Raw genomic sequence first — 24,664 nt, forward strand, 5'->3', positions numbered from 1 at the left:
GTGCCAAAAAAGACAAAAGACAGGACAACAGAACTCCTACATGAGTTTCCCCAGCACTTGTGACCATCTGATTAGTTCTCTTCCAAATTCCATTTTATGTGAAATCTAGATTAGCCATCACTAGGAGCCTATCTTTTATAGCTCCCTAACATTCTATCTTTCTAAAGAAATCAAGACAGAGTCCTCCCTGCTGTCTTTTGGCAGAGATGGGTAATCCTTATGTATTTATTTCTGAAGCAAGACCTGTTGACTGGCTAACACTACTGCATTGTTATTCCTCACTTTTTGCTGTTGTTTTACTGTTATTACTTAATTGATTTATATTATCTCATTGACAATTTTATTAGTTATTTTAAAGTTGTGAACCACTACAGAGTTCTCTGGTGAACAGCAGTACCTAAATATTGTTTACATTAAAAAACAAACATTTTCAATCTTATCTTTCCAGTTGTAGGGGATTAAAAATAGATACTTGTGCTTTTTTAAAAAAAATGACATTCTTGGGATGCTTAATTCTGTACCTAATACTGATTTTAGTCCTTGGGTGAAGTGTTGTACCAAGATTGATTTGGGTCTTTAATTTTTAAAAAAAATACCTAATGTTTACATATATTTGGTTTGTTTTTAATGTTTAGCTCCTACCTTTGCACATCAGAGAAAACTTGATCACATTCTTTACACTCTTGAATGTCATGCATGCCATGGAGGTCATTCTCCTTGTCAAGCTTTGGCTGAAATTCCTCATCCACCATTGAAAATGCTGAATGAGGTGTGCTGCATGGAAATTTCTGATGGTCCACCAGCTCTGCTTTGGACTCAAACAGCTGGTCACAGTCTTCACACCGATACTGGCGCTCCTCTGCAAGGCAAATCTGTCATTACTGTCAGTGGCCTTCTACCAATGAAAGAGAATAACTTTGCCCTAAGTAGGGATGGAAGGATCGATCGCTTTCAGTTCTCTCAGTTTCTCATTTTAACATCTTAAATTCAGTTCTCCATATTTCTGCAGCAATTTGCAATTTTTTAAAAAAAACTCATGAAAATTCTTCAGCATTTTAGTGTGAATTTCTCCTTATAAACATATTTTGTATGCAGTTTTGACTAATGTGCACATTTTTGCAAACGATTTCTCCTATTTCTTCTAATGTAACACATTTTTATATGTTATTTTCACTAATATATTCATTTTAAGCACACTTTCTCCAAACACATGCATTTTTATAAACACTGGCTGGTTGCAGAACTGCATCACAAAATTCAGAAAATGCAAATTTTGAAGTTTTGGTTCTCGTATTATTTTAGAAAGTGCAAATTTGATAAAATTCTGCTTTAAATATGAAATGAATCAAATTTATCTTCCATCCCCAGCCCTAAGTGCTCATTATTAGGGAACTTTATCAATCTTCCATAAGAAATTGCTGACCATGAATGTCTGGAGCCATAGTATCATGTAAATAGTCTTCAGTCTTCATGAACAGAAGGAGCTCTTCTCCTGCTTCAACGTCTCTCACCACTCTGTAATATATCTGAAAGACACAATAGCAAATGAGTGACAAGAAGCACACAATAACCAAGAAGATGTATTCTAGAAAAAGATTTTGCACTCAAAAGAAGTTACTTTCTACATGTCCGTTCAGGCATAAATATGTGGTCAAACTGATGATGATGACAGCACAGGGTAAAAGGAGGACAAACAATTCAGTGGTAGAGCACATGTATTCCACGCAGAAGGCCCCATTTAGTCCATGGCACCTTCAGGTTGAAAAGGATCTGAGATAACTGGGCTGGGAAAGACCTCTGCCTAGAGATGTTGGATTGCTGTTGCTAATTAGGAGTAGGTAGCACTGGACCAGAAGCATAAATTCTTAAGAACATAAGAGAAGCCTGCTGGATCAGGCCAATGACCCATCTAAACCAGCATCCTGTTCTCACAATAGCCAACCAGATGCCTATGGGAAGCCTGCAAGCAGGGCCTGAGCACAAGAACATCCTCCCCTCCTGCGGTTTCCAACAACTGGCATTCAAAAGCATACTGCCTCTGTATGGCAGAGTATAGCCATCATGGCTGGTAGCCATTGATAGCCTTTTTCTCCATGAATTTGTCTAATCCACTTTTAAATCCATCCAAGTTGGTGGCCATCACTGTGTCATGTGAGAGTGAATTCCATAGTTCAACTATGTGCTGTGTGAAGAAGTACTTTCTTTTGTCTGTCCTGAATCTTCCACCATCCAATATAAGATCGCTACTTATGTTCATAAGGTAGCAGCATTGAAGCCAGTGCAATCTGGCAGAGGATTTATCCCAATAGCTATTGTACCGATGCAAAGAAAACTGTATTTCCTTCAATAAATATGCTCAAGAACGAGCTATGCGACAAGCAAAATATTATTAATGCTTGCTGACAATTCACAAATCTTCCAATAACAGGGGCTATACAGGCAATTCATTGAAAACTCAAATACATGACTGACCTGACAACTGGGAAAACTGATACATTCAAATGCAGCTTCTTTTAATTTACAGACACACTACACACAAGGCTCAACATTTCTCCCAGTTACACCATCAGAGGGTGAGTGGTAATTCAATGGGGAAAACTGGTGTGAAGCCAAGCACAGACTGAGAATCCAGGCTATGCTAGAACATTGGGATGCACCAAATTAATCACAAAGAACAACTTCCATGCCTTATGTAAGTAGAGACAGGTATCTGGATATCACTCAGGGATGTCAAGCAACCTGATCCACAGTGAGGTGCCCTATATTTCTGAGACTTCCTCTCATTGAAAACATACTGAAGACATAGTTCACCCACTAAACCCTCCTGGCATTCCTGATACTTAGTGATGTATTTAAATATATAACCAACTTCCTCTTGAAGGCTTGGGATGGGTAAAAAATGGGTTTAAAAAAGCATTGAAAATGTTGCAAAACTCCACGTAACCCGACTAGCTAACTTTGACTCCCCAAAGTTATCTCAACCAGGCTCCAAACATCATCTTTTCCAAGAGAAGGGGATTTTATAATTGTGGCGTTGCCACCAAGAATATCTCCATATTGGTATGGGCTTTCTGAATTTGATCCACTTATGGTATTAATAACAAAAGTCTCCCCAGTTAATCTGAGGGGGGAAATAGATTGACAGAACTGAAGCTGAAATAGATTTGTTCAGAGCATTGATACAAAATAAAGTGAGAGTCAGTGCAATGTACTGAATAGAATGTTGTCCTTGAACTACAGAGATCTGCATTCAGATTCACTCTCAACCGCACAGGTCACTGGGTGGCCTTGGCTATCTCTCAGCCTAACCTGCCTCAGAGATAAAATGGATTAACCAAGTATATATTGTATGCTGAGCTCTTTGGAGAAATGGGAAATGGGATAAAAGTCTGATAAAAAAAATATACCATCTTGCCAATCCTGAACCTGTAAAGCTTATTGATTTAAACCTTTAACTAAATGCATTTATTTCCAATTAGACTTCTAGGTATATTTTGGACTTCCAATCATTTAAACAGTTTTTAGTTGATTAATAAAATGCATTTTAACAAATTATTTTTGGTTACATTAAATATATGTACATATCACCAACCCCTTAAAGATAAATGGGCCTGATCCAGACTTACAGCACAATCCTAACCATGTCTGCTCAGAATTCAATGGGGCTTACTCCCAGGTAAGTGGGGTTAGCATTGCAGTTTAAGTTAGTCATGCTTTAGTCTCAATTAAAATAATGGGATTTAAGATAAGTCATGGCTAACTTGTCCAACTGATTTCATTCATACTAAAGTGTGAATCTGGATTCAAACCAACGTCTTTTTTAAGATACTGAAAGAGCAGGGAGATAATTAACAATTAAATAAATGAAAGATGACATTCATTGTTAGAAGGAATGCCCATCTGCATGTTTGATTTCTTCATTCCCAATTACACAACATAATCAAAATATTATCAAACAAAATTAACATGTGTGCCATTAACTCACAGCCCAACAAATTAAAATCAGCTAACAGAGGAATCCTATCCTCACGTTAACCCCAGTTACCTCAAGTCACGGGAGTGCATATGTTATGATATGTTACAATGGGATAAATGTTAGGAAAGATGGCATACAATTTGCATAAGGAGACAAATGAGCTATTGCAGGGGCATGGTGGGGGAGGATCATGGAAGTAGCAAGACTGGGCTGGATTCTATCTTTCCCCAGGGTGAGGTCCCACCAATCTCACTGATGTGAAAGTACAATAGATCTTCTGTTGTCATAACTCTAATCAACTCAATAGGGTGACCAAAACTGCTATCCTCTCCCCTCTCCTCCTCCCATTCCAGCCACACAGCCGCAACATAGTATATAGGATACCAGGTAATCATAATGCCAATCTAAGCTCAAATATAACAACAGTCATATTAGGCTAGACCACAGAATTATTCTGTACAACATTACATGATTAACTTTAGTTCCAGTTTACAGACCTGGTAGATACACCTAGGATTGCAGTCTTAGCTTCCTGCATGAAAAGGAAAACTCCACCTAAACAGCCCCAAACATCATTTCTTAGGTATGGTCTAAACAGAGTGAAGTTATGTTTTAAGGTATGCCAGAAACTGTGATATAGTCAAATGGCCAAATAAGATATTTTGTAAAAAAAAAAAAGTTACTTCCAAACACATTGGCTGCCTGCATTCGTTTATCAAATTTAATGCAAAGCAAGCCTCCTCCCCATTTATTTTTTAAAAATAATTTTGTGATGACTATTAATACTGGGAGGATACAAGAACTGAGAGGAGGGAGAGAAAGTAAGAAGAAACAACAGTATTAAACATCAGCCCTAAAGGGAGTTCTCAAAGACTACAGGGGAAAGGCAGAAGGCTCTATAGTTCCCACACCAAGGGCAAAAATCCACATTGCACAAAACTTGATTGCATATGTTTGCAGTTCTTATACAGCTCCAGTAGGTGGCTCTAAAACCCAAATGTTTATTTTCTCAGAAAAAGCCTGACCACAACTATGTGCTGGGGTGGGGGTGGGGATCTACAAATGCCTTAATGGAGAGTATTGCATTACTGCAGATTTGGTTGCTTCTTTCTTGCTCCCACCTTTAGAAATGCAGTGTTGTTTTTCTTTCAAAAACCAGCAGCAGTTCAACCACCTGAAGAAGGCAAGTCACATAATGTCGAGTGGGTATTGGGATAAATAGGAGGAATTTGCGCATGACATGACATTTCCAGGGACCAAGCTAAGGCCATGTTGTAGCTGCTTCTCCAAAGACAAAAGTTCTACGAAAAAAGCATTAATCATGAAATGTGCAAGCTGCTGACTACTGTTAGCTAGGTGCCTTCTCCATAAAAGCAGGGAGCTGGGGCTTCTGGAGTTTCCATGCCCACTTCTGTCAACTCCCTTTTCCTCTTTTAGGTCTCCAAAGTAAGAACTATCTTAGCCAAACCATCTTTTGGTTTATTATATACATCTCCCCCTCCCTCCTCTTTCCACACACACAAAAGACAAATGCTTCCAAGTAGCATGTTTCATTCTGGAAATCTATTTCCCCTAAGAACACAATGGCATTCTCTCCACAATCTGAATTACCTCTTTTGTTGGCAGCTCTCAAAGGTTTAAGTTATTAGCTTCCTTTCCAACAGCATGCTGACATTTGAATGGTGACATATTAGAACTTCACAGCAAGGTCTCGCAAAGAAAAAACGCTGCCTTAACACGTACACCAAAAAGCTTTCCCCCCTTTTGTTTTTAAAGGCAAGGAAACACTATGATATTGCAGACTTTTTAAGGTCTGATTCTGTTTGACTCAAACCTGTACAAATCAAAAAGGAATAAAAGACAAGTCTGCCACTGAAGTCAACCATGTCCTTTACTGTTTCTCGTGAATTCTGGGTCAACTTAAAATATGTCTTAATAAGTAGCTGAATATGAAACACAGACACTCAGCACAACAAGGTAATGCACATCTAGGTAAAAGAGTGCATAAAGACATTACAGATTTAAAAAGCAGGGAGAGGGGGTGGTCAGCAAAGAAGGCTAATCGCTACTCAGTCCACAACACAGCAAAGACTAAATTTTGATACCTGACTGCAGCCACTCAAAATAGCTGGGATTATGATCAAGTGCCAAAAGTCAATCTAGGCTGAGTTCAGTCATAAACAAAATATATAACAGGCTCAGTGCATGGTAGTCATGGAGGAATGTGTTAATTAGTCCATAGCTTACTTGGGTTGGGGTTTAGAAACTAACTTCACTGATTCACCAATTTACATACTGCATTGTAAACCAAGAACCAAAGCCTAAAGGGCCCCAGGCTCATAATCAACAAACTTATTGAGGGCATATGTATTGTCACAAGAGTAAGGCTGCAACCCTGTGCACACTTTGCTGAGTCCCACTGAACTCACTGAGATTTATCTGTGAGTAAACATATATAGGATTGGGCTACATGGCACTGATCCAGAGAATTGCTTGGGAAAAATTATGTGTGAAGCGGGACAAGTTTCTGATTTCTTTCCAGGACAGGAAACCACCTTAACCCTTTACCCTAAAGTTGCCAAATGATCGAAAAAAGGAGCTTGGCCTACTCTTGTGCTTTTAACAGCAGCTTAATTTACAGAAATCATTAAGCTTTCCATGGCAGGAAGATCAATATCACCTGCTAATGTCTGGTTATCAAAGTGCTATTAAAGGCACAGCTACAGTTGAGAAGTTGGCAACTGTACCCCAGCCCTATTCAGAAACATTTGGAGTTTGAAGTCCCTGCCTGCATGTTAAAAGAAGGCCTTTCTGAATCAGTCCTAAGGCTGACATTCTCAGCCTCAAAATCAGTTCCACTGAAATTTTGGGGATTTAAATAAAAGTAAATACACTTAGGATCAGAGTACAATGAATTAGCCCAGATTAAGTACAAAATCTTGACTTTTTCCTCTCAGAGACTCATAGTGTCTAAATTCGCATTTCAAACATGCATTGCAAAATTAGGAAACACCACTTTTTACCTCTCAATATCAAATTTAAATGTGCAGAAAAAGCATGGGTAACTACTCCGTACTGTTAGGTCTGAAGAACACCCTGTATTTTCATATATAACACACTGTATTCCAATTAAAGTAACCCCCTCCAAAAAAAACAGTAATATTTGTTGTGTTGAAGGGATCTACCAACTCCACTGCATTTGCACCATGCCAAACACAGAAGAGGATGAGCTTTGGGGTCAGGTGCGGGCAGAACTTTAGGACCCCCACCCCTAACAGAGCACAGTTTGTGCAACAAACCTTAGCATAGCACACATTCTCTTTCACTCATTTTCCTCCTGTTTTGTGCATTTCTGATTGGCTCATGAAAACAAATATGCAAATCAGCTTCTTACAAAAGCCTTTATTGCACTTTGTCTACCCCCTCCCCTTTCCCAATCACCAGTTTAGTTCTTCTCATGCAATCCAGCTGGGAAATCCACGAGGCAGTTCCTTAGTTTTTGCAGTTAATGTGCCAAAGTCATTTTCATAATATATTTGAGAGAGAGAGAATGTGATAACTACACTGGTGACTTGGAGTTCGCATATGGGACTTTTCAAAAGGTGACTGAGCATGAATGGCAAAAGAGAAGCACAGAGTTAAATGAGCTCAAACTCATTCTCAGCTTTAACTTGCTATTTACAGGGCCTTATGAAAACAGGAGTAAAATAGAGCAAGTCCTGCCGGAGCAAGGGCAAACCTTCTGCATGCTTCCCCATACAGCTCTGATAATGCACCTCGAGCCTACTCTGCAGCCCCTGCTCTAATAATTTTCTCATGAGCAGATACTGCCAATTGTGACAAATGATGCTGTAAGTTGGTGATGTGGACTTTGATTCACTAGGGGCCAGGTTGGGACAACCAAATTCATTTGATCCACGGCTGAAACAGATTTAAGTAAGGCCAGCTTTTAAGTCCTGCAAATAAATCTGATGTCAACATTGCATGCACTGAATATTTGCTTTAAGCAACACTTGCTTTTCCATTTATTAAGATAAATGTATTTAAATCTGACTTTTCTCCAGAAGTCTAATGGCCTCAGTGCATTTGAAACGTTATAGTAAGTTATGGGCTGATGAGCTCAAGACACGACTGAACTGCCGACTTAGGGTGTTGGAAGAATGAGGGCAAGATGTATAGGTTGTACACAATAGATGGTCTTCCTTTAGTCCTTCCTTTGGCTTTTAATTTAAGTCCCAAAGGTTAAAAAGCAAAGATTATAGTGGTAGGTAAACAACCAGACTACAGAAAGGTATTGTATTTGAGCTGACCCTTGGGTGATGAGAAATGTCTCCCTGCTGATTAATCTGTGATGGACCAGTCGCACATGCAAGTCATCACTTGATGTCTTGCACAGTCAATGAACAATGGCAATGCATCTGTGAATTAGCCCTTAGTAAGAATGCTCTTGCTCTGGGTTTTGTCCCCTGTCCTATAGCCTTGTCACACACAGCAGAACTAGTGCTACATAGCTTGGGATGCCAATGGCAGTTTGCTGCTCTCTCCTTGTGGAGCAAACTTTTGGGCCCACTTAGGGCCAGCCTTGCCATGCAATGAGAAACCTACTTCAGGTAGCAGCCCAAGGGGGGAATAGATAAAGGCAGCAGTTGAGGGTTGAGTGGTGCAGTGAGACTTTTAAAAGGTGGTCTGGGGGAGAGGGGGTGGTGCCATCTGAATGCCAGTTCAGGCAGAGAAATGTCTCGGACTGGTACAGGACCCCTCAGAGTTACATGGGTGGCAGGTTAAGTTAGCAGGGCTCTAACTGGGAAGAGGTTCTTCTGGCCGGGAGCCAGAGCTAGACAAGTCTTCCCTGCTTCGCTTTCTAAAAACAGGATTCCTCCTTTAGCTGCTGTGAAACAAATCATTCTCTGCAGTTTTGCAACTAAAGCTACCATCCTTTAGGATCAGGCTGTAACTGATTGAAAAAAAAGAGCAGGTTTAAGAAGTAAAAAGTACAGCTGCTAAACACATTCACACACACAAACATATACATGCATTTCAAGATTTTCAAATAATAGCACATGAAAAAAATTTGTGTGGCATTAATTTATTACAATGTACCTTTTACTTCTTAGGAGACACTAAGAAAGTAAACACTTTCATATTTTTGAATGCATTTTTGTAAGAAAGTCAAAATGTGTCATCTAATCACAAGATTATAAATACATAATGTTAATAGCTGCCCTAAAAATTAGACCAAAGTTCCATTGAGTCCAGGATTCTGTTTTCAGTTATAGCTGGTCAAATGCCTCTGGGAAATTCACAATTTGGCATAAACACAACAGCCTCCTTGCTCAGACACCCAAGCAAGAGTAAAGTTATTGCCTTCATGCCACACATTTGAACTTCCCAGAGACACATGGCAGGCTTCTGATAATCAACAGTGTACTGCCTCTAAACATGGAAGTTCCATTTAGCTACCTTGGCTGCTAGACTTGCTATTTCTTGACAAGCAAAACAAAACAAAAACACATATTATACCTGCCAAATTGTATCCTAGTAGAATTTAATGTATCATGTACCAAAATTAAGGTGCGATGGAGGGGCAGGGGGAGACACAGAGATTGACTGATTGCTTGAATTTGGTTGCAATAGGCACTCCTAATGTCACATACATCTCACTCTTCTTTTTCTACAAAAGCACACAGAGTTACCCTCTTGTGAGAAGCAGGGAAATTGCCTAGTAGAATTGTAAGAGTCTTTTAAAACATTTTTTAAAAAGTAATAGGGCATCAATAAAAGGAGCCAAAAAGGGTCAGAAAAGTCTCTGAAAATAAACGTTAAAAAATTACTTTCAGTTTGTATCCATCTCCATTGTCTCAAAGTTAAATCCAAGTGTATTTATTCCACAGCGTTTTGACTTTGAAATAGCATTTCTTGAAATGTAATATGATTTACTACTTAAAGGTAGTCCTGAACTTTTAATTGTATCGTGACCCTTAATAACAGTGACCATTACTTTTGTAAGATGACCACCAACATTTCAAAGAGACCTACAAGGTGGTGGAATACAGATTTCTTTATCAAAAGCTGGTCTTTGCCTCATTATTGCTTCGGTCCCAAGGCTATGGTCTGAAGGCACATAAGGCCATATCCCTGCTGAAGCTAAGCAGGGTCATGTCTGGTTAGTGCCTGGATGGGAGAGCACCTGGGAACCATATGCAAGACGCCTTGGGTTTCTAGCATGAAAAGAAAGGCGGGGTATTAATGTAGTAAGTAAATAAATAATAAAATAAGGTAAATTCAGACCATTATGCAAGAATTTAAATTATCTGATCAAGAAGCCCCCAAAGATTAATTTCCAAAAGGGAAAGGTGCTATAGCTGAAACTCACTTGAAATACATACAGTCTGACCAGGAAGCTCAGCCCTGTCATCACAGATACGTAAACCTCGGCTGTATCTACTCACCAGTGAAGGAAAGGCACTTTGTACACAGAAATGTGTGTACTACCTCCTATGTAGCCTCATCCATTGCATGTTCAATGGATGCATGGAGTTCATTGGAGCTTACTTCCAAGCAAGTGTGTATAGGTTTGCAGGCTTAGGATTTACTTATCATATTCCAGGATGGAGCCTTTATTCATAGAGTTCCTGTTACTGAGTCCTAGCTCAAATGAATCCCAAAGAGATTGCTGCACATAGCATGTGACTATCATTTTTGGAGGACCTTCAGTTTGCAAAATGCATTGTAATTCTTACTACTTCCATCTTCACAAGAGCCATGTTGATTATCATTCCTTTATACAGCTAGAGAAGTGTGAGCCAAACATCAGAGTAAATTATGTTGATAAAGGAGTGTGCCAGTTACACAGAACTCCTTGTGACTTTTTGAGCTGTAAGCTTCTCCAGCTTTAAGCAAAACAATCTTATCCGAAGGGCTGATCTTCCTAATTTGTGCCTCTTCTTTGCAGCCCCTGATACTTTCACTTCCTCCACTTTCAGTGTGCCAATGCTACTCCTCTTTTTGACAGCCAACAGGTTTTTACAAAATTTTTAGAACCTGTATGAAATATTGTATTTATTTATTTTGCATAATGAAGGCTGCAACCCTAAACACACTTTCATGGGGTTAAGTCCAGATTGCACTGTTACTCAGGAGGCAAGGCAAAAAGCTATGTAAGCCACAGAAGGCTTTGCAGTAAAAAGCTATGTAGGGCACTGTAGCTCTCTAAACTACCAGGAATCCTGCTCACACCCACCAGCTTCTGAAACTTCACCTGCCATCATGAGCTAACTTTCAAAACCTCATTTAAAATAAAATTAAAATCTGAGATTCTTACTAGGCTGCCAAATTCTTCTTTGCAGGATACTATTTCAGAACACGGCCCTTATAATACATCACTATTTCTTTCTGTCTTTCTAAACTGTATTTTGAAACTTACATTACAACAATGAAAGAATATAGCGCAGAAAAAAATGAAAATAACAGCATTTCTAAATAATATTAGCAGGTGTCAGTGCTACAGAGCCACAAAGAAAAAATACCAAATTGTAGTATAGTGATGAGGAAGAAAATCAAGGTGTGTTATCTCTTTCCTTGAAGAGGATAGACAAGCCTTTGCAGTTTATTTTTCCTGGTTAAGCAGTGGAAGATTTATTTATGTTTAACAGTCATTTGGCGTACATAAAGAATGACAGAAGCGTGAATTATGAAAGGCCTTCAACCTATCCAGGAAGTTGTAATAATGGAAATAAAAGAGAAAATGCACTTGCTGAACAATCTGAAAAGAGAGAGGGACAAATCTTCTCCCTGCCACCCACCCCACCCCACCCCACCCTAACACAACATGGCCTATAGATGTCAGTTCATTTTGAAGCTTGCTGTTAATTTTTATTCTGTGCAGGAAAATTCTACAGCTTTTTATTTGAACTTGTTTTATTTTTATTTACTGTTCTGTTGTTCCATCAGTCCTTGTACACCTCATGAATCACATTATAAGTGACATACTAGTTCATGTCTCAGTAAATGTAAGTCTGGTATTGGGCTTCCATGCAACCACACAAGATTTCCAGGACAGTTTGCGATTGGGCTAGAGATCAACCATGGGGCGCATTATTTGATAATAAATAACTCATCTGGGTGTATGAAATTGCCCAATACTCCCAACTCAAAGTTTCAGATTGTTTTTACACGTGGTCTATCTAGAATGAGTGGCTAATCTCCATTTCACATTTTCTCCCAAGGGATTACGCAAAGCACAAGAGTATAGAAAGGAGATTGATGTTACTATTATAGCAAGTGAAGGAGGGTGGTTTTAAAGTTGTTTATTATTGCTTTGATAACATGAGACCTATCCGTTTATCATTGGCAGAACCCTACTCCTACTTTTCCCATTAAATGTACAAATCTGTGCTGCAATGTGTCTTTGTATACACACACACACACACCATATGCAGTACCATATGTACCTAAAATCCTAGGCTTTCTTTTGAATTTATAACAACCACACTTTTCCGTTTATAGCTATTCTCACTTAAATTGCAACTTTCTCTTTTTAATTACTTGACGCATAGTAGCTTAATAATTTTATAAGGCTTATATCCCAAAGGGCAATACTTGGATGGCTTGAAATTGAAAGAATGCTCAGGTATTCTCAGTAGTTCTCAGCACATACCCCCCCTCTCGTCTCCTGAGATTACAATACAAAAATCTGTCTCAAAATTTCTTGCCTGATGTGATTAAAACATATCTATACACAGTGTATCAGAAACCTGGGGAGACCAGAGAGAGGAATAGCCAAATCTGGGTTGCATTGCACTCTTTTGCCCATACACACTGTGCTCAGTCACATTAAAGTCCATAGCTCAGTGGTATCTGCCTTGCATGCAGAATGTCCCAAGTTCAATCCCAAGCATTTCCAGGTAGCTGGGAGAAACCTTGGTCTGAAACCCAAGAGAGCTGCTGCCAGTGAGTGTAGACAATACTGAGCTAGAGAGACCAATGGTCTGACTCAGTGTAAGGCAGCCTCCTCTGTTCCTAAAGTCAATAACACTGCAACCCTGAACACATTTACTAAAAAATGTACTTTGAGTAAGCATATACCTGGGAACAGAACGGCAACCTTAGATGGATTTTTCAACAGTTTTAACTACTCTAATCCCCCTCTAGGATGTGTGGAAATTAGAATGGTAACTTATAAATCACCAGGAAAGAGAAAATGCACATTCTTATGTATGTGTATAGGTGCAAATGTAGAAATAATTGCTGTCATTTCAATAGAAATATGATCCATCTCACCTTAGTGGGGAAGTCTATGGCCAGAGGAGCTGTATGCCTGCTTAGTCTGTTATTGAGGTGCTGACTGTTGATGGGCAACTTCAAGGCCCCTTTTGCTCTCCCTTCTCCATTTGAAATGCAAACAGAAAACCTGTGCCAGGGGTGAGGAACCGGTGGCCCTCTAGATGTCATGCAGGCAATTAAGATGTCTTTTTGCAATAACTGATATTTGTTTTTATTGTATTTTAATGTTTTTGTTGCATGGTGGTGGTTATTTCTTAATTTGTTGTAAACCATTTTGATGTTTTTCACAGAACAGCAACAGGTAAGTAAGTAAGTAAGTAAGTAAATAAACAAAACACCCATTTTCCCTGACCATAGGACATCCTGGCAGGGGCTGAGAGAAGATGAAGTCCAACAACATCCAGAGGGCCACAAGTTGCCCACCGCTGGCCTATACCGATGAGAATGCACTGTTGTTTTATTTTAAAGCTGTCTCCCGCTTTCTAACCTGTGTTAACAAAGTTCACACATATCTCAAAGGGGCCGTTTTTAGTGCCACACGAAAATTCTCAATGCATCAGTAAAACTCTCTGGACTACACTGAATGCGATATGGAGGGTGGGGGAGAGACAACAGGGCTAACGTACGTTCCTCCTTATCCCTTTAAAAGGCAGAATTAATTTTAGTTGAGGGGATTCCACCCCTTATCTCCTTAGAGAGGCCCTTTTACACTTTGCACATCTTAAAACAGGAAAAAACCACCTTCGTGCAGCAGGAGGCGAAATTGCATTTTGGTACATGCTGTCCTCCTGTCCTATCATTCAATGACAGGAAAGCAGGTCTCTGTGGAAAATGGGACCACACTCAACTCTACTTCTTCCTAGTCCACTCATCCACATAATCTACAGCCTCCTACAGTCTAAATAATATCATCATAGGGCTAGGATTTCAATAGTCTGCCTAAAACAGCAAGCTGGCTCGCTGACTTACAAGTAAACCGTTTTGATTTCTATCTCCCACACACACACCCAGTGCTCCTGTGCTACACTTTGCATATGTGGATTGCAAATGCTCAAAGATTGATCCCCCCATCAATCTTGTGTTCCCACTTTCTTTCTACCCCAGATTCAGATCTTCTTGTAACTGGATAAATGCAATGGGAAGGGATGAGAGAGCCATGAATTGAGGGGACCTCTAATCTCAGGGTGTGTGTTAGGGCCATGCCACCTCTAGATAAACAGGCTCACCTATTGTACAATAACAGTAGCAGAGTGGGTAAATTTTGAAGACAGAAAACCAAAGCTCTGATTCTGTAAGAAAGACCTGGAGAATTATATAACAATTATTTGTTCAAAAAGTTAAATGTCACTCTCTCACACACACACATAACACACACACACACATATGAAATAGAAGACAGTAGTATAGTCACCAACTAAATGAGGTATAATCTAGATGAACTGGGCAGCAAAGATCAGACATCGGTTCTTAGCTGTAATACAAATGAGTCAGCCACTTTGCCATTACTGAACCCGCCTGGTTTCGATCTATGCTTGCATGAAAAACTACCTGAGAACCCCCTGTACACTTCCATAATGGTAGTGCAAAGGTGGGTAAGGTAGGATATAAATAAAAAAAAGAAAGGAAATAATATAGAATTTAGGGGTTCATGTGAAGAAGTTTTGTTTCTCTCTCAGAAATTAAAGAGGCAGTTTTCACCCATCCTTGAGTGGGCATCTGGAGATTTTCTCTCAGATACTGGTCAAGTTAGACATTCAAGCCAAAAAGGGTAATTTCTTGGATCTGTCATTTTATAAAATGCAAGGTGCATATGTAGGTGTAACCTCATGAGTTTCCCTGCATGTATAATAAGCCAACTGACAGGAACATCCCTCAGTTACTGGAAAACAGGGAAGGACTCAAGCTAGACATGATGGCAGCGGATCTGTCTCTTTCGCTATGATCAATGAAAGGAAGAGGCACAGTCTCTTTGCAAAAGAAGCTTATGGGTCAAGATGCTACATCCTTTTGTCACACACAGCTGCCCCACAGACTTTCTCCCCAGTTTCACTTTTCCCTTAGCCGATACCAGAAGTGAGCCTCGCTGGGAGAAACTGTGTGGAAAGAGAAATGTGAGCAATGGATGGTACAATTGAGATTCATCATCCCCCATCTATGCACCCTTTTTGCTCTTTAAATCTGAATCCCTCCTCTTTACATTTGATTGATACAAATCAATCACATGTATTTAAAGCAGAGCTTGGAAAGTTACTTTTTTGAACTACAACTCCCATCAGCCCAATCCAGCAGCCATGCTGGCTGGGGCTGATGGGAGTTGTAGTTTAAAAAAGTAACTTTTCCAAGCTCAGATTTAAAGAATTCCGCCACCATCACATCTAGTCTGGCCTTAAGGGAAAGCACAGAATACTCATTTTTGTCTTGAAGGAATTGGTCATCAGGGATCAATATATGAAAAAGGTACACAGAATTTAAAGGCTATTGCACTTGGTACAACAAAGCCCTTTAGCAGCATCTGATCAAGGGAGTTGTCGATTAATTTTCTTATACCTAGAACCATCATCCTCGGGTGGAGTCTCCCAAAGATACTCTCTGAAATTAAAGGAGTGCATAAGTGTCCATTTTCTGCTTGGTATGGGAAGCTTGAGTTTCAAAGCCAAATGGCTATGCACAAGGGTGCATGCACAGAGTTGGATGTTACCATCTTTCCAAGTCCCACATTCAAAGTGACACAGGCTAAATCAAATCAAAACAATGGAAACAATTGTCAATGAAGACCAAGTGAAACACTTGCTTCTTGCAGGATGTATTTCAAAATGGAGACCTTCCTTTAAACGTGCCAGTCTGTACCATACCCTATTCCATGTTTCAGGTTATGAGGCTCCAATTCCAAATGTTGTCCAGAGGCAGATACTAACTTTCCCTCATTGCCGTTCATGGTCATCATTATCTTCACACCCTGCTTGTGAACTTCCAAAGGCATCTGGCATCTGGTTGGAAACAAAATGCTGAACTAGACAGAACTTGGTCTGATCCAGCAAGACTATTCTTCTGTTCTTAAACAATAGCAAAGTGACACAGTAGGAATAAAGTACTCCAGTGCTCACCATAGAGACTGAAGCCCATGTAAGTTTGCTGCAACCACTTCTGTGAAATGTTTCAGCTTTGTGGGCATAATCAGTTTAGGTTACGTCTGTACTGTGACTCATGCCAGAGGAATCATAGCAGGGAAATATATCCTTTTTTTAAGTTATAATGTGGTATGGCATAGGTCTGCATCAACCTCCCTCCAATAGCATCCACTCAATTTGATGCAATTTTCAGTTCTGAGCATACCATGCACAGATAAGCACTGGCCAGCCACACATCAGTATTTATTACAATTTCTAAACCACACCATCTCTCAAGCTTGGCTGCAGGCCTTTTACAAGCAGGTACAACGCTTTAAAAACACAACACAATAAAACAAGCAAGATAAAATAGTTGAAATATAAAATACTATATATGAAAATCAGATTATAATTGCCGCACAGCAGTTTAACAAAAATATATTAACTTCTGGGAAAGGTCGAGAGTCTGATGATCCTCCAAAGACAAGAGAGTTGCAAAGTTGTAGAGGAGCCACCAAGAACACCTCTCAACATGTCCTTGCTTTTAGGACTTGGTGAATGGAAATAATTGCCACAGAAATGCTTTTGGCTGATTGAGTTATAACAAAAGGGAGGAGATGGCAGATATCATTAAAATATATGGAATCTAAGCATAGACTGATTGCATGTCTGACCTGTTGGAATGGGGCTTGCTCAGAGATGACCAGGGAGTAATGAAAACAGCAACATGTAATATTTTATACTGCTGACCTTAGTGTTCTTATTTACTAGCATACATTTTTATAACGTTTTTATCTTCAAATTTATATCCCACCCTTCCTTCACTGAATTCAGGGTGGCCATTTTATTTTCACAACAACCCTGAAAGGTAGATTATGCTGAGAAAGAATGGCTGGCCCAGTGAGCTTGGTGGGCAGGTGCGGGATTCAAACACAGATTCTCAAAGTCCAAGCTATATTGTTGTATTTGTTAATTGCCTTGGACAATATATTGGGGAAATGGTACAGACATTTACAAAATAAATAAAACAACGTCATTCAGATCATACCCACTTGTGTTAATCATCCTATCATGTCTCTTTTACTGTAAACTTCAAAGCTTATAAAAGGGCCACAGATGTAGAGACTGAGGCCAGAATCCTATTACCTAAGAGTAAGCCTCATTGAGCATACTGAGACATATTTCTGAGTAAACATGTGAGGAATTGCACTGCATATTAACAACTTCTTATAGCTGTTCACAGAGGGGCTCCTCCAGTAATTCCTGTCCACTTCCTCCTCTGTCCTTCTTTCCTCAACAGTCAATGTGCCTGAAATCTAGTTTGGCAGGGCAACTCTTATGATGGGCAATTGTTTCCGTCGCTGTGACCTCTTTCACAGTTTCAGTCCTCTTTGCTAAATTCTGGAACAATCATGCTAGTGCATAACAGTTGTGGTTTTGCTGATGATGGTGTAGATCCCCCGTCCATGTGCAGTGTGATAGAAACTTAATAAACAAAACCCCAAGTCTCCTACCTGATGTCAGGAAAATGGGGACACTTAATAAAGTCTTTGAAAAACATCTTACTGTTAAATAAATTAATCAACATAATACTACCTTGAGTAGAATTCAAGGTAAATTTCCCTATGTTATCCTAATACCATTTTTAAAAGAAGAAACAAGGATGAACAGAAGGAGTTGGCAGAAACCACTAACTGAATTACAGCTTAGCATTTTCACCGTAGGCATCTTTAATCCACTCTATTATTTCTTAAATGCTTGCAAAGATTATTAGATAATCTCCCATCAACAAATTTCCTTTCACTTAGAGAGAACAGCATGCTTGTCTGATTGCGCCTATTAAAGGCTAGCTGTCCAAATTCTTTCAGTGTGCACTGGCAAGATTTGAAATGACTTACGATTTCTGAAAACTTCCAGTTTTAGGGCATTTCAGGACATGACAAAGGACTAAACCAAGGATGGACTATGTAAGGCCTGTGAACATGATCCAGACTACCTCTAGAGAACCCTTCTCCCTATCCCATCTCCCTCAAAAAACAACTGGCCTCTGTTGGTACATTTCCATATGTGGGCAGCACATAACTCCGTAGCTTGGGGCAGCAGGCTATTGGCCTTGGCAAGTCAGATTCAGCTTTGAGTCTTAACATTGTCTACTCCTCTTTCAAATTTTTTTTGCTTGCTAAGTAACACACATGTAACCCATTTCACTAGGTATGCAAATCAGCACTACCTCCTCCAAATGCAATCCAACTCGTGCCATTTCTATGCTGAAGAGTATCTTATCCCATAAGGAGTCACTATCAGTGGAGGCTGGTCTATTAGGGCAAATGAGGCACTACCCCACTGATCTCTGTCTGCTCTCAGCCAGCTCCCACCTGCCTGCCTTCTTACTTTCATCCATCCAGGGGTTGGCACTAGCTGTCAGCTTCCTCTTCTTTAAACTCAGTGTTGCACCTTGTAGAACTCAGCGGGGAAGAGGAGGGGGACAAAACTAGAATTAGTTGGTTCTGCCTGTCATTGGCTCTGGTTCTGCCTGTCATTGGCCCTGGTTCCACCTACTGTTGGTCTTTCTGCCTTCTGCCCTACCAAGTCTCAGTGGGGACCATCCGCCACTGTTCACTATAAAAGCCAATTGTGAAATTGTTATTTTCAAGGGAGTTGCGTCAGCAGAATGCTCAAGGTATAGAAAGCTACTACAATCCACTTGTTCCTGAGCAGGCTTACTGAGAGCAATAGCACTGTCCAGAGGACTATGCTCAGGCCAATCCATAAACCACTGAATTTAGATTTGAGCCACCTTGTCTCCCAGTCCTCAAACAGAGTTAGGAATTCACTGAAATAAATGGACTTGACCGCATATAACCACATGCCTGATTGTAACATTACATACAGAAAAAGCCAATAAAATCAACAGTGCTGGAAACCAAGTATGTATGTTTAGGACCATAAAGCTGTTTAAATGCAAGTATTTGTGGATGAGGCCGAGTGTGAGCAGCTTTTGATAGACTTGGGCCCTAGACAAAATTGGAGAAAATAAATGTTTACCAAGCTTAGTTTTAATGTATCTTCAAAAATGCAAAAATTATATTCATTAAATAGGCAGCTCATATCTCTGTGTGTCTATGTTTCTCTGTGTGTAAGCAATAATATGTTTTTTTAAAAGTTTAAATGTAAAGCACTAGCATTTAAAAAGATCTGAAGGTGCTTGGCAAAAACAAAGAGAAAGATTTTAAAATAGTTGCATTACACTTATCTGACTGTATAATAGTCCTACTGTGTGTATTCCCAGTAGAATATAACCAGGTATAGCAAAACATGATCTTTGTAATACAAAGCAAGCTAAAATCCATCTACTAGTCTAATTCTGGCAAGAGCTTTAAAGATGCATTTGACATTTTCACCATTCTCCATCATATGAAGAAATTTAGTATTATATAAATATACACATAATACATATGTTTTTAATATCTAAAATGAAACATGGCCCTGACTGGATTTCAAAAACTAGTCAATGGCCTAGCTGGTGCTTGTGGAACATTCTGCTATCTTTTTTAAAAATGGTTTTTTTTACAGTTGTTATATTTTACAGCACAATCCTAAACTTGTTCTCAATGAGAATTACTCCATAGGATTCACATTTTCCTCGGAGTAATCCCTACTGAATTCACTGGGACTGACTTCCAAGTAACAAGCAGAAGATCAGGCTGTACAATATGCTTGACTGTTTCAGTGAGGTTTGGTCTTGATTCTTTTAAGTCGAAATTTCTGTATTTTTAAGATCAACATCATAGACACCCTGCAACATGAGATGCTGGATGAGAACAGTTCCCCTTATTTTATGGCAAATGAAAAAACTGCCAATTGTATTGATGTACAGCACAACCAGTATGAGCTGTCTACTTCGATGAGGTATGGGGATTGCTCTACTTCCCCTGAGAATTCTGGAAACTTTAACATAAAAATGTGTATGTCACTACTACCTGGAAAACAGTTGTTTTTGCATTTAGATACCACAAATTTGTACACTCTCACTGTCCCACACAAATCCACCTCTTCATTGCTACAGTTTTCCACATCTCACAATTCAGTATATAGTCATAAAGTTATTATATCCATTACAATTTTTTAAAAAACTGGTATTCGATCAGTTGTGTAAAACCGTGTAAAGTATACACTCAGACATTACATACAATGACTGGTACCCAATGAAAAAAACTGGTGTGAAACATATTGATGCAACTGGATAATATGCAAAGGCAGACTCAGACGCGTCCCAAAACACAGTAAGAAACTTCTAACAATTTCCCCCCAAGCTATTATCAACTCCAAACTGAATTTAGACTGGAAAACGCATTCTGCTGAGAAACACAGGTGACAAGATCCTCTAGACAGTACACCGTAAAGAATGCTAGTACCCTGGCACAAAGAAAAAACAACCACCAATATAACAACCAATTGCACAGTATTTGGAATTCATTATATGTGAACATCTTGAATTACATACTTTTAAGACTTATTAGACATGACAGGAGATAATAGGACAGCGCTGGGAAATTCTAGATCAACTTTATTGGGAGGGGGGAAGGAATCTATCCCCATCCAGTCTTAAAAGTCCTGCTCTACTTCCAATCAAATGAAATATGAGTTCCTCTCAGCATACATGTTTTGACTGCACCCATTATTTTTGAGCTGTTCATCTTAGCAGGGCTTATTTATACAGTTATAAGAAGGAACCCAGACCTTTTGTAAAGTTGATCCAAAGTGATGAAATCTGACCTTAGACAAGAAAACTAGGTGACAGGGGAAGAAGGGATGCAAAGCACTTTAACAAATAAAAAGAAAAAACGAAAGGCTTAAGCATAGACAACAACAAAAGTTGTTTTTCTTTCCTTGGGTGTTAAATGATAACGGCTCTGCTGAAAGCTGTGGCTAGATTATAGACACTGGAGACACAGCTGAAGCCCTCCTCTCCAGGAGTCTAAGGCTCACGTCTGTCTTTCAGTTTATCTTGCCTTCAGCACTCCAAAGGTGAATTTGGCCTTAGTTCACCACACTGACAGTAAAAACTTTCTCCCATCTCAGATAAAAGTACAATGTTCACTAGGGAATTTTGTAGGGAATTTACAGTAATTAGAGGTTAGCACAATTACTGCTGATCAAGTACCTCTGTCTTGGGCTCAATAGTTAATAATATATCTCCGTCAACGGGGGCAATCATTATGCGATGAGTAGGACTAATTCACCAATTGGCAAGCCTTATTCCTTATGGAGAAACAGAGTGAAACAACGGATCTGGTGAATGGTTCTAGTCAGCTGTGTAAGCCTTACGTTTTGCACAGCTTGGTCATATCTAAGCTTCCTTGGACGTCCTGAAATGCAAATCAATCTCTCACTAGCTAGTCTGGATGCTTTCTCTCAGTTTTAATGCCAGTCTAATGTATACTCATAGACATTATATGTAGAAAAACACACCCTTTTAAATGTTACTACTCTGTGTCTATATACAGGTAATATCAATTTCACAGTTTGACATGACTTAGTTTACTATCACCTCTTCTAATTTGAGGTAAAATAATGGAGAAGAGGAAGCTAACTGCATGGAAAGCAATTTCACTTTAAGGCTTGAGATGACATTTACCAACTTTTACCCTGAGTCTAAACATGTTTGCTGGGAAGTAAAGGGACTTAGTTCTAACCATGTGTCTATGATATGCATATTTGGTGGATTGTATATGTATATGCAATTGTTGACCATGTAAAGAGATATGAATAACTATCAGTCTATTTTTCTTGCACCTTGCATATCTTGTGCAATGTACTACATAAAGGGCAACTGGTTTTTCATTTGCAGATTTGAAGTACAATCAGTTATATAAATATGTAGCTGCAAACGGCACAGAATGGTGCAAAAATAAATACTCCAGTGAATTTAAAAAAAGTTGTTGGCAGGATTACAGGTGCCATTACCAAACATGAAAAATGTAAACATTGAAAAGTAACAAGTTCCGTGATGTTCGTTCCAAACCGTGTGCACACATTGGAGTGATTGTTGCATATTTTAAATGTATTTCTCTTGAAGTCTGACATATGTTTTGTTATTGTTAGAACACTATCAAGATGCAGGCCCTAAGCCATCCCCTCCCCCTTAAATCCATTTGGATTTACTTACTAAATTCACTTAATTTTTTTCCAGCCAAGCTTTACTATATGTAAAAATAAATTGAGCACAACACTATCATTTCCTTTCTGCAAGCAGCTGCATAATCTCAGGATGGATCATTTTTTCTCTACAAACCAGACTGCAACTTTCACAATGTATATTTCATTTGCTAATGGCCTTTATTGCTTCTTTACTTGAACCATGTGGTTGGCAAGAAAAACCAATAGGGTCCAATTCTTCTGTTTGCTCAATCTTCTACACATTTAATATGGAGGCTTTAAGAGGTGAGTGCTTGAAGATATCCAATCACAATTTGGAAAAGATGTTGCTTGTGTTATTTTGCTTTGCAAATATGTGAAAGGCTGCAAATGGCAGAGTGCAAAAACATGGACTATACTGATAGTAAGAATCTGAATGAAAAGAATTGTTTCAAATGGAAACTTTGTGTCTACTTGTTTTTTTTTTAACCTTGTCATGGCAAAGCAATTAAATCAACTTTAAAACCCAGCTACCTGATTTAGGCTACAATCCTATGCATACTTATCTGGCAGTAAGTCCAATTGAACTCAACCAGATTTGTTTCTGAGTAGACATGTATAGGATTGCACTGCTTTTATTCATATTAATGTAATTCATTTTCCACTGCTCTGACAGCTTTGGTGGTTTTTTTTAAAAAAAGTCAATAATAGTCAAATCCTTTAACTGCATTAATTTTAAAAATGACATTATTGTATTTATTTTACATTCACAAGTTAAACATAACCTTTGAAGTGGAGAAGAGGGGACGCAGAAATGAGCAAGACAGGATCATGCTGTTTCAAAGCAAAATGCCCTTCATTAATTTATCTGGCTCCATTCCAGAAGTGGTTTTTAAAGGAAGAAATGTAATTAACATCCCATGCCTATATAGATTTAAATTTCTATTGCTGCTGTAAATTATCAAGAGAAAAATGGGAAAAACATTTATTTCAGTAAGGGGGTGTAAAATATGCAATGACTGGCAAATATGTCTGGCTATTGATAGGTAGCTGATACTTTAGAATATGTTTGAGATGGGTTTTTTATCTTTCTTTAGTGATATTGATATAAAAGAGTATTTCACAAGTTTCAACCTGAGAATTAGATGCCCTCTTTAACCAGAAAATTAGTTTGAAAATATTACCAACAGACAGGGATCATATCCACTTCAAATGTGTTTAGGTAATATAAAGATCATGCTTGATATAAAGGGACAGGAAGGATAATAAAGTGGACAAAAATTAGGGGAGACCTATCTGCTGTTGCTGGTTAAAAAATAACAGCAACCATCTCTGTCCTGCTTTTCACATCTGTGCTTTTTTTATATAACAGCAAATAGACCACACCGTCTAACTTGAGGTTGGCTGCTATTCTGTTTTTCTCCCAAGGATATCATAAAGCTCTTAACAGTAAGCCCAGAAAATGTTCACTACATACCTGATCACTTATTTGACATGCAACAAGGTTGGGCTGATTATAGCATCCAGCAAATCTGATATACTTCAGCCAGTTTCCTACATCTGGCTGACTGGCATCAATGCAGAATTTCACGTTATAATACTCATCCAAGATCTAGAAAGAAAAGAACACAAAACAATAAATTGGTGTTGTGTTTTGTTTTGTTTCTTGTCTGGTTGTACTAATGAAAAATAAATAAATCACAGCTCTTCAAATAAACAAATATGTTTCTTCAGTACATTTCACAAAAATGTTTAGCTCAAACAAGCCTAATAATTAAAGGAGCAATCTATGTGTTGTAAGAACATTCCCCCAAACGTGTTTGTCTAGAATCAAAATGGTGTGGAATAAGCTCTTATAAGAACATATTGGTGAAGTGTTGCATTCTTGTCACACATAAGGGAATAGTCATGATTTGAATCATTTTTATGAACTTTTTATCAGCAGACGCTAAATAATTAACCACATAAAAGGTCTTGCCCTTTAGCATTTTGTGTGTTTAATGTTGTAAATAAAAAAAATCCTTTCAAAAATCTACTCACTAAATAAAGTTTCGGTTATGAGGAATTAACCTTCTCCTAATGTTCCGTTAATCCCTCTCGTATGCTATGCTTGAATCACATCCCTTTAATCAAAGTAAATTGTGGGATTTAGCTAATAGGG

At 38.8% G+C, this 24,664-nt stretch overlaps 1 protein-coding gene across 22 annotated transcripts in view; it reads right to left on the minus strand.

Annotated features, from left to right (window-relative positions):
• The window catches only part of MECOM (MDS1 and EVI1 complex locus), a 96,745-nt gene that overhangs the window by 68,753 nt on the left and 3,328 nt on the right, over positions 1-24,664 (minus strand). For 14 of the 22 annotated variants that reach the window (XM_061637272.1, XM_061637273.1, XM_061637282.1 and 11 more), the window contains 3 exons: positions 23,981-24,115; positions 1,424-1,526; positions 643-859 (listed from right to left, as the gene is read on the minus strand). In XM_061637272.1, coding sequence (XP_061493256.1) covers positions 643-859; positions 1,424-1,472 — 266 coding nt within the window. In that variant the 5' untranslated portion in view covers positions 1,473-1,526; positions 23,981-24,115. The other 8 variants (XM_061637271.1, XM_061637280.1, XM_061637276.1 and 5 more) reach the window with 8 other exon arrangements.

The sequence above is a fragment of the Rhineura floridana genome, chromosome 7 (genome assembly GCF_030035675.1).
Source record: "Rhineura floridana isolate rRhiFlo1 chromosome 7, rRhiFlo1.hap2, whole genome shotgun sequence".
Lineage (NCBI taxonomy): Eukaryota > Metazoa > Chordata > Lepidosauria > Squamata > Rhineuridae > Rhineura > Rhineura floridana.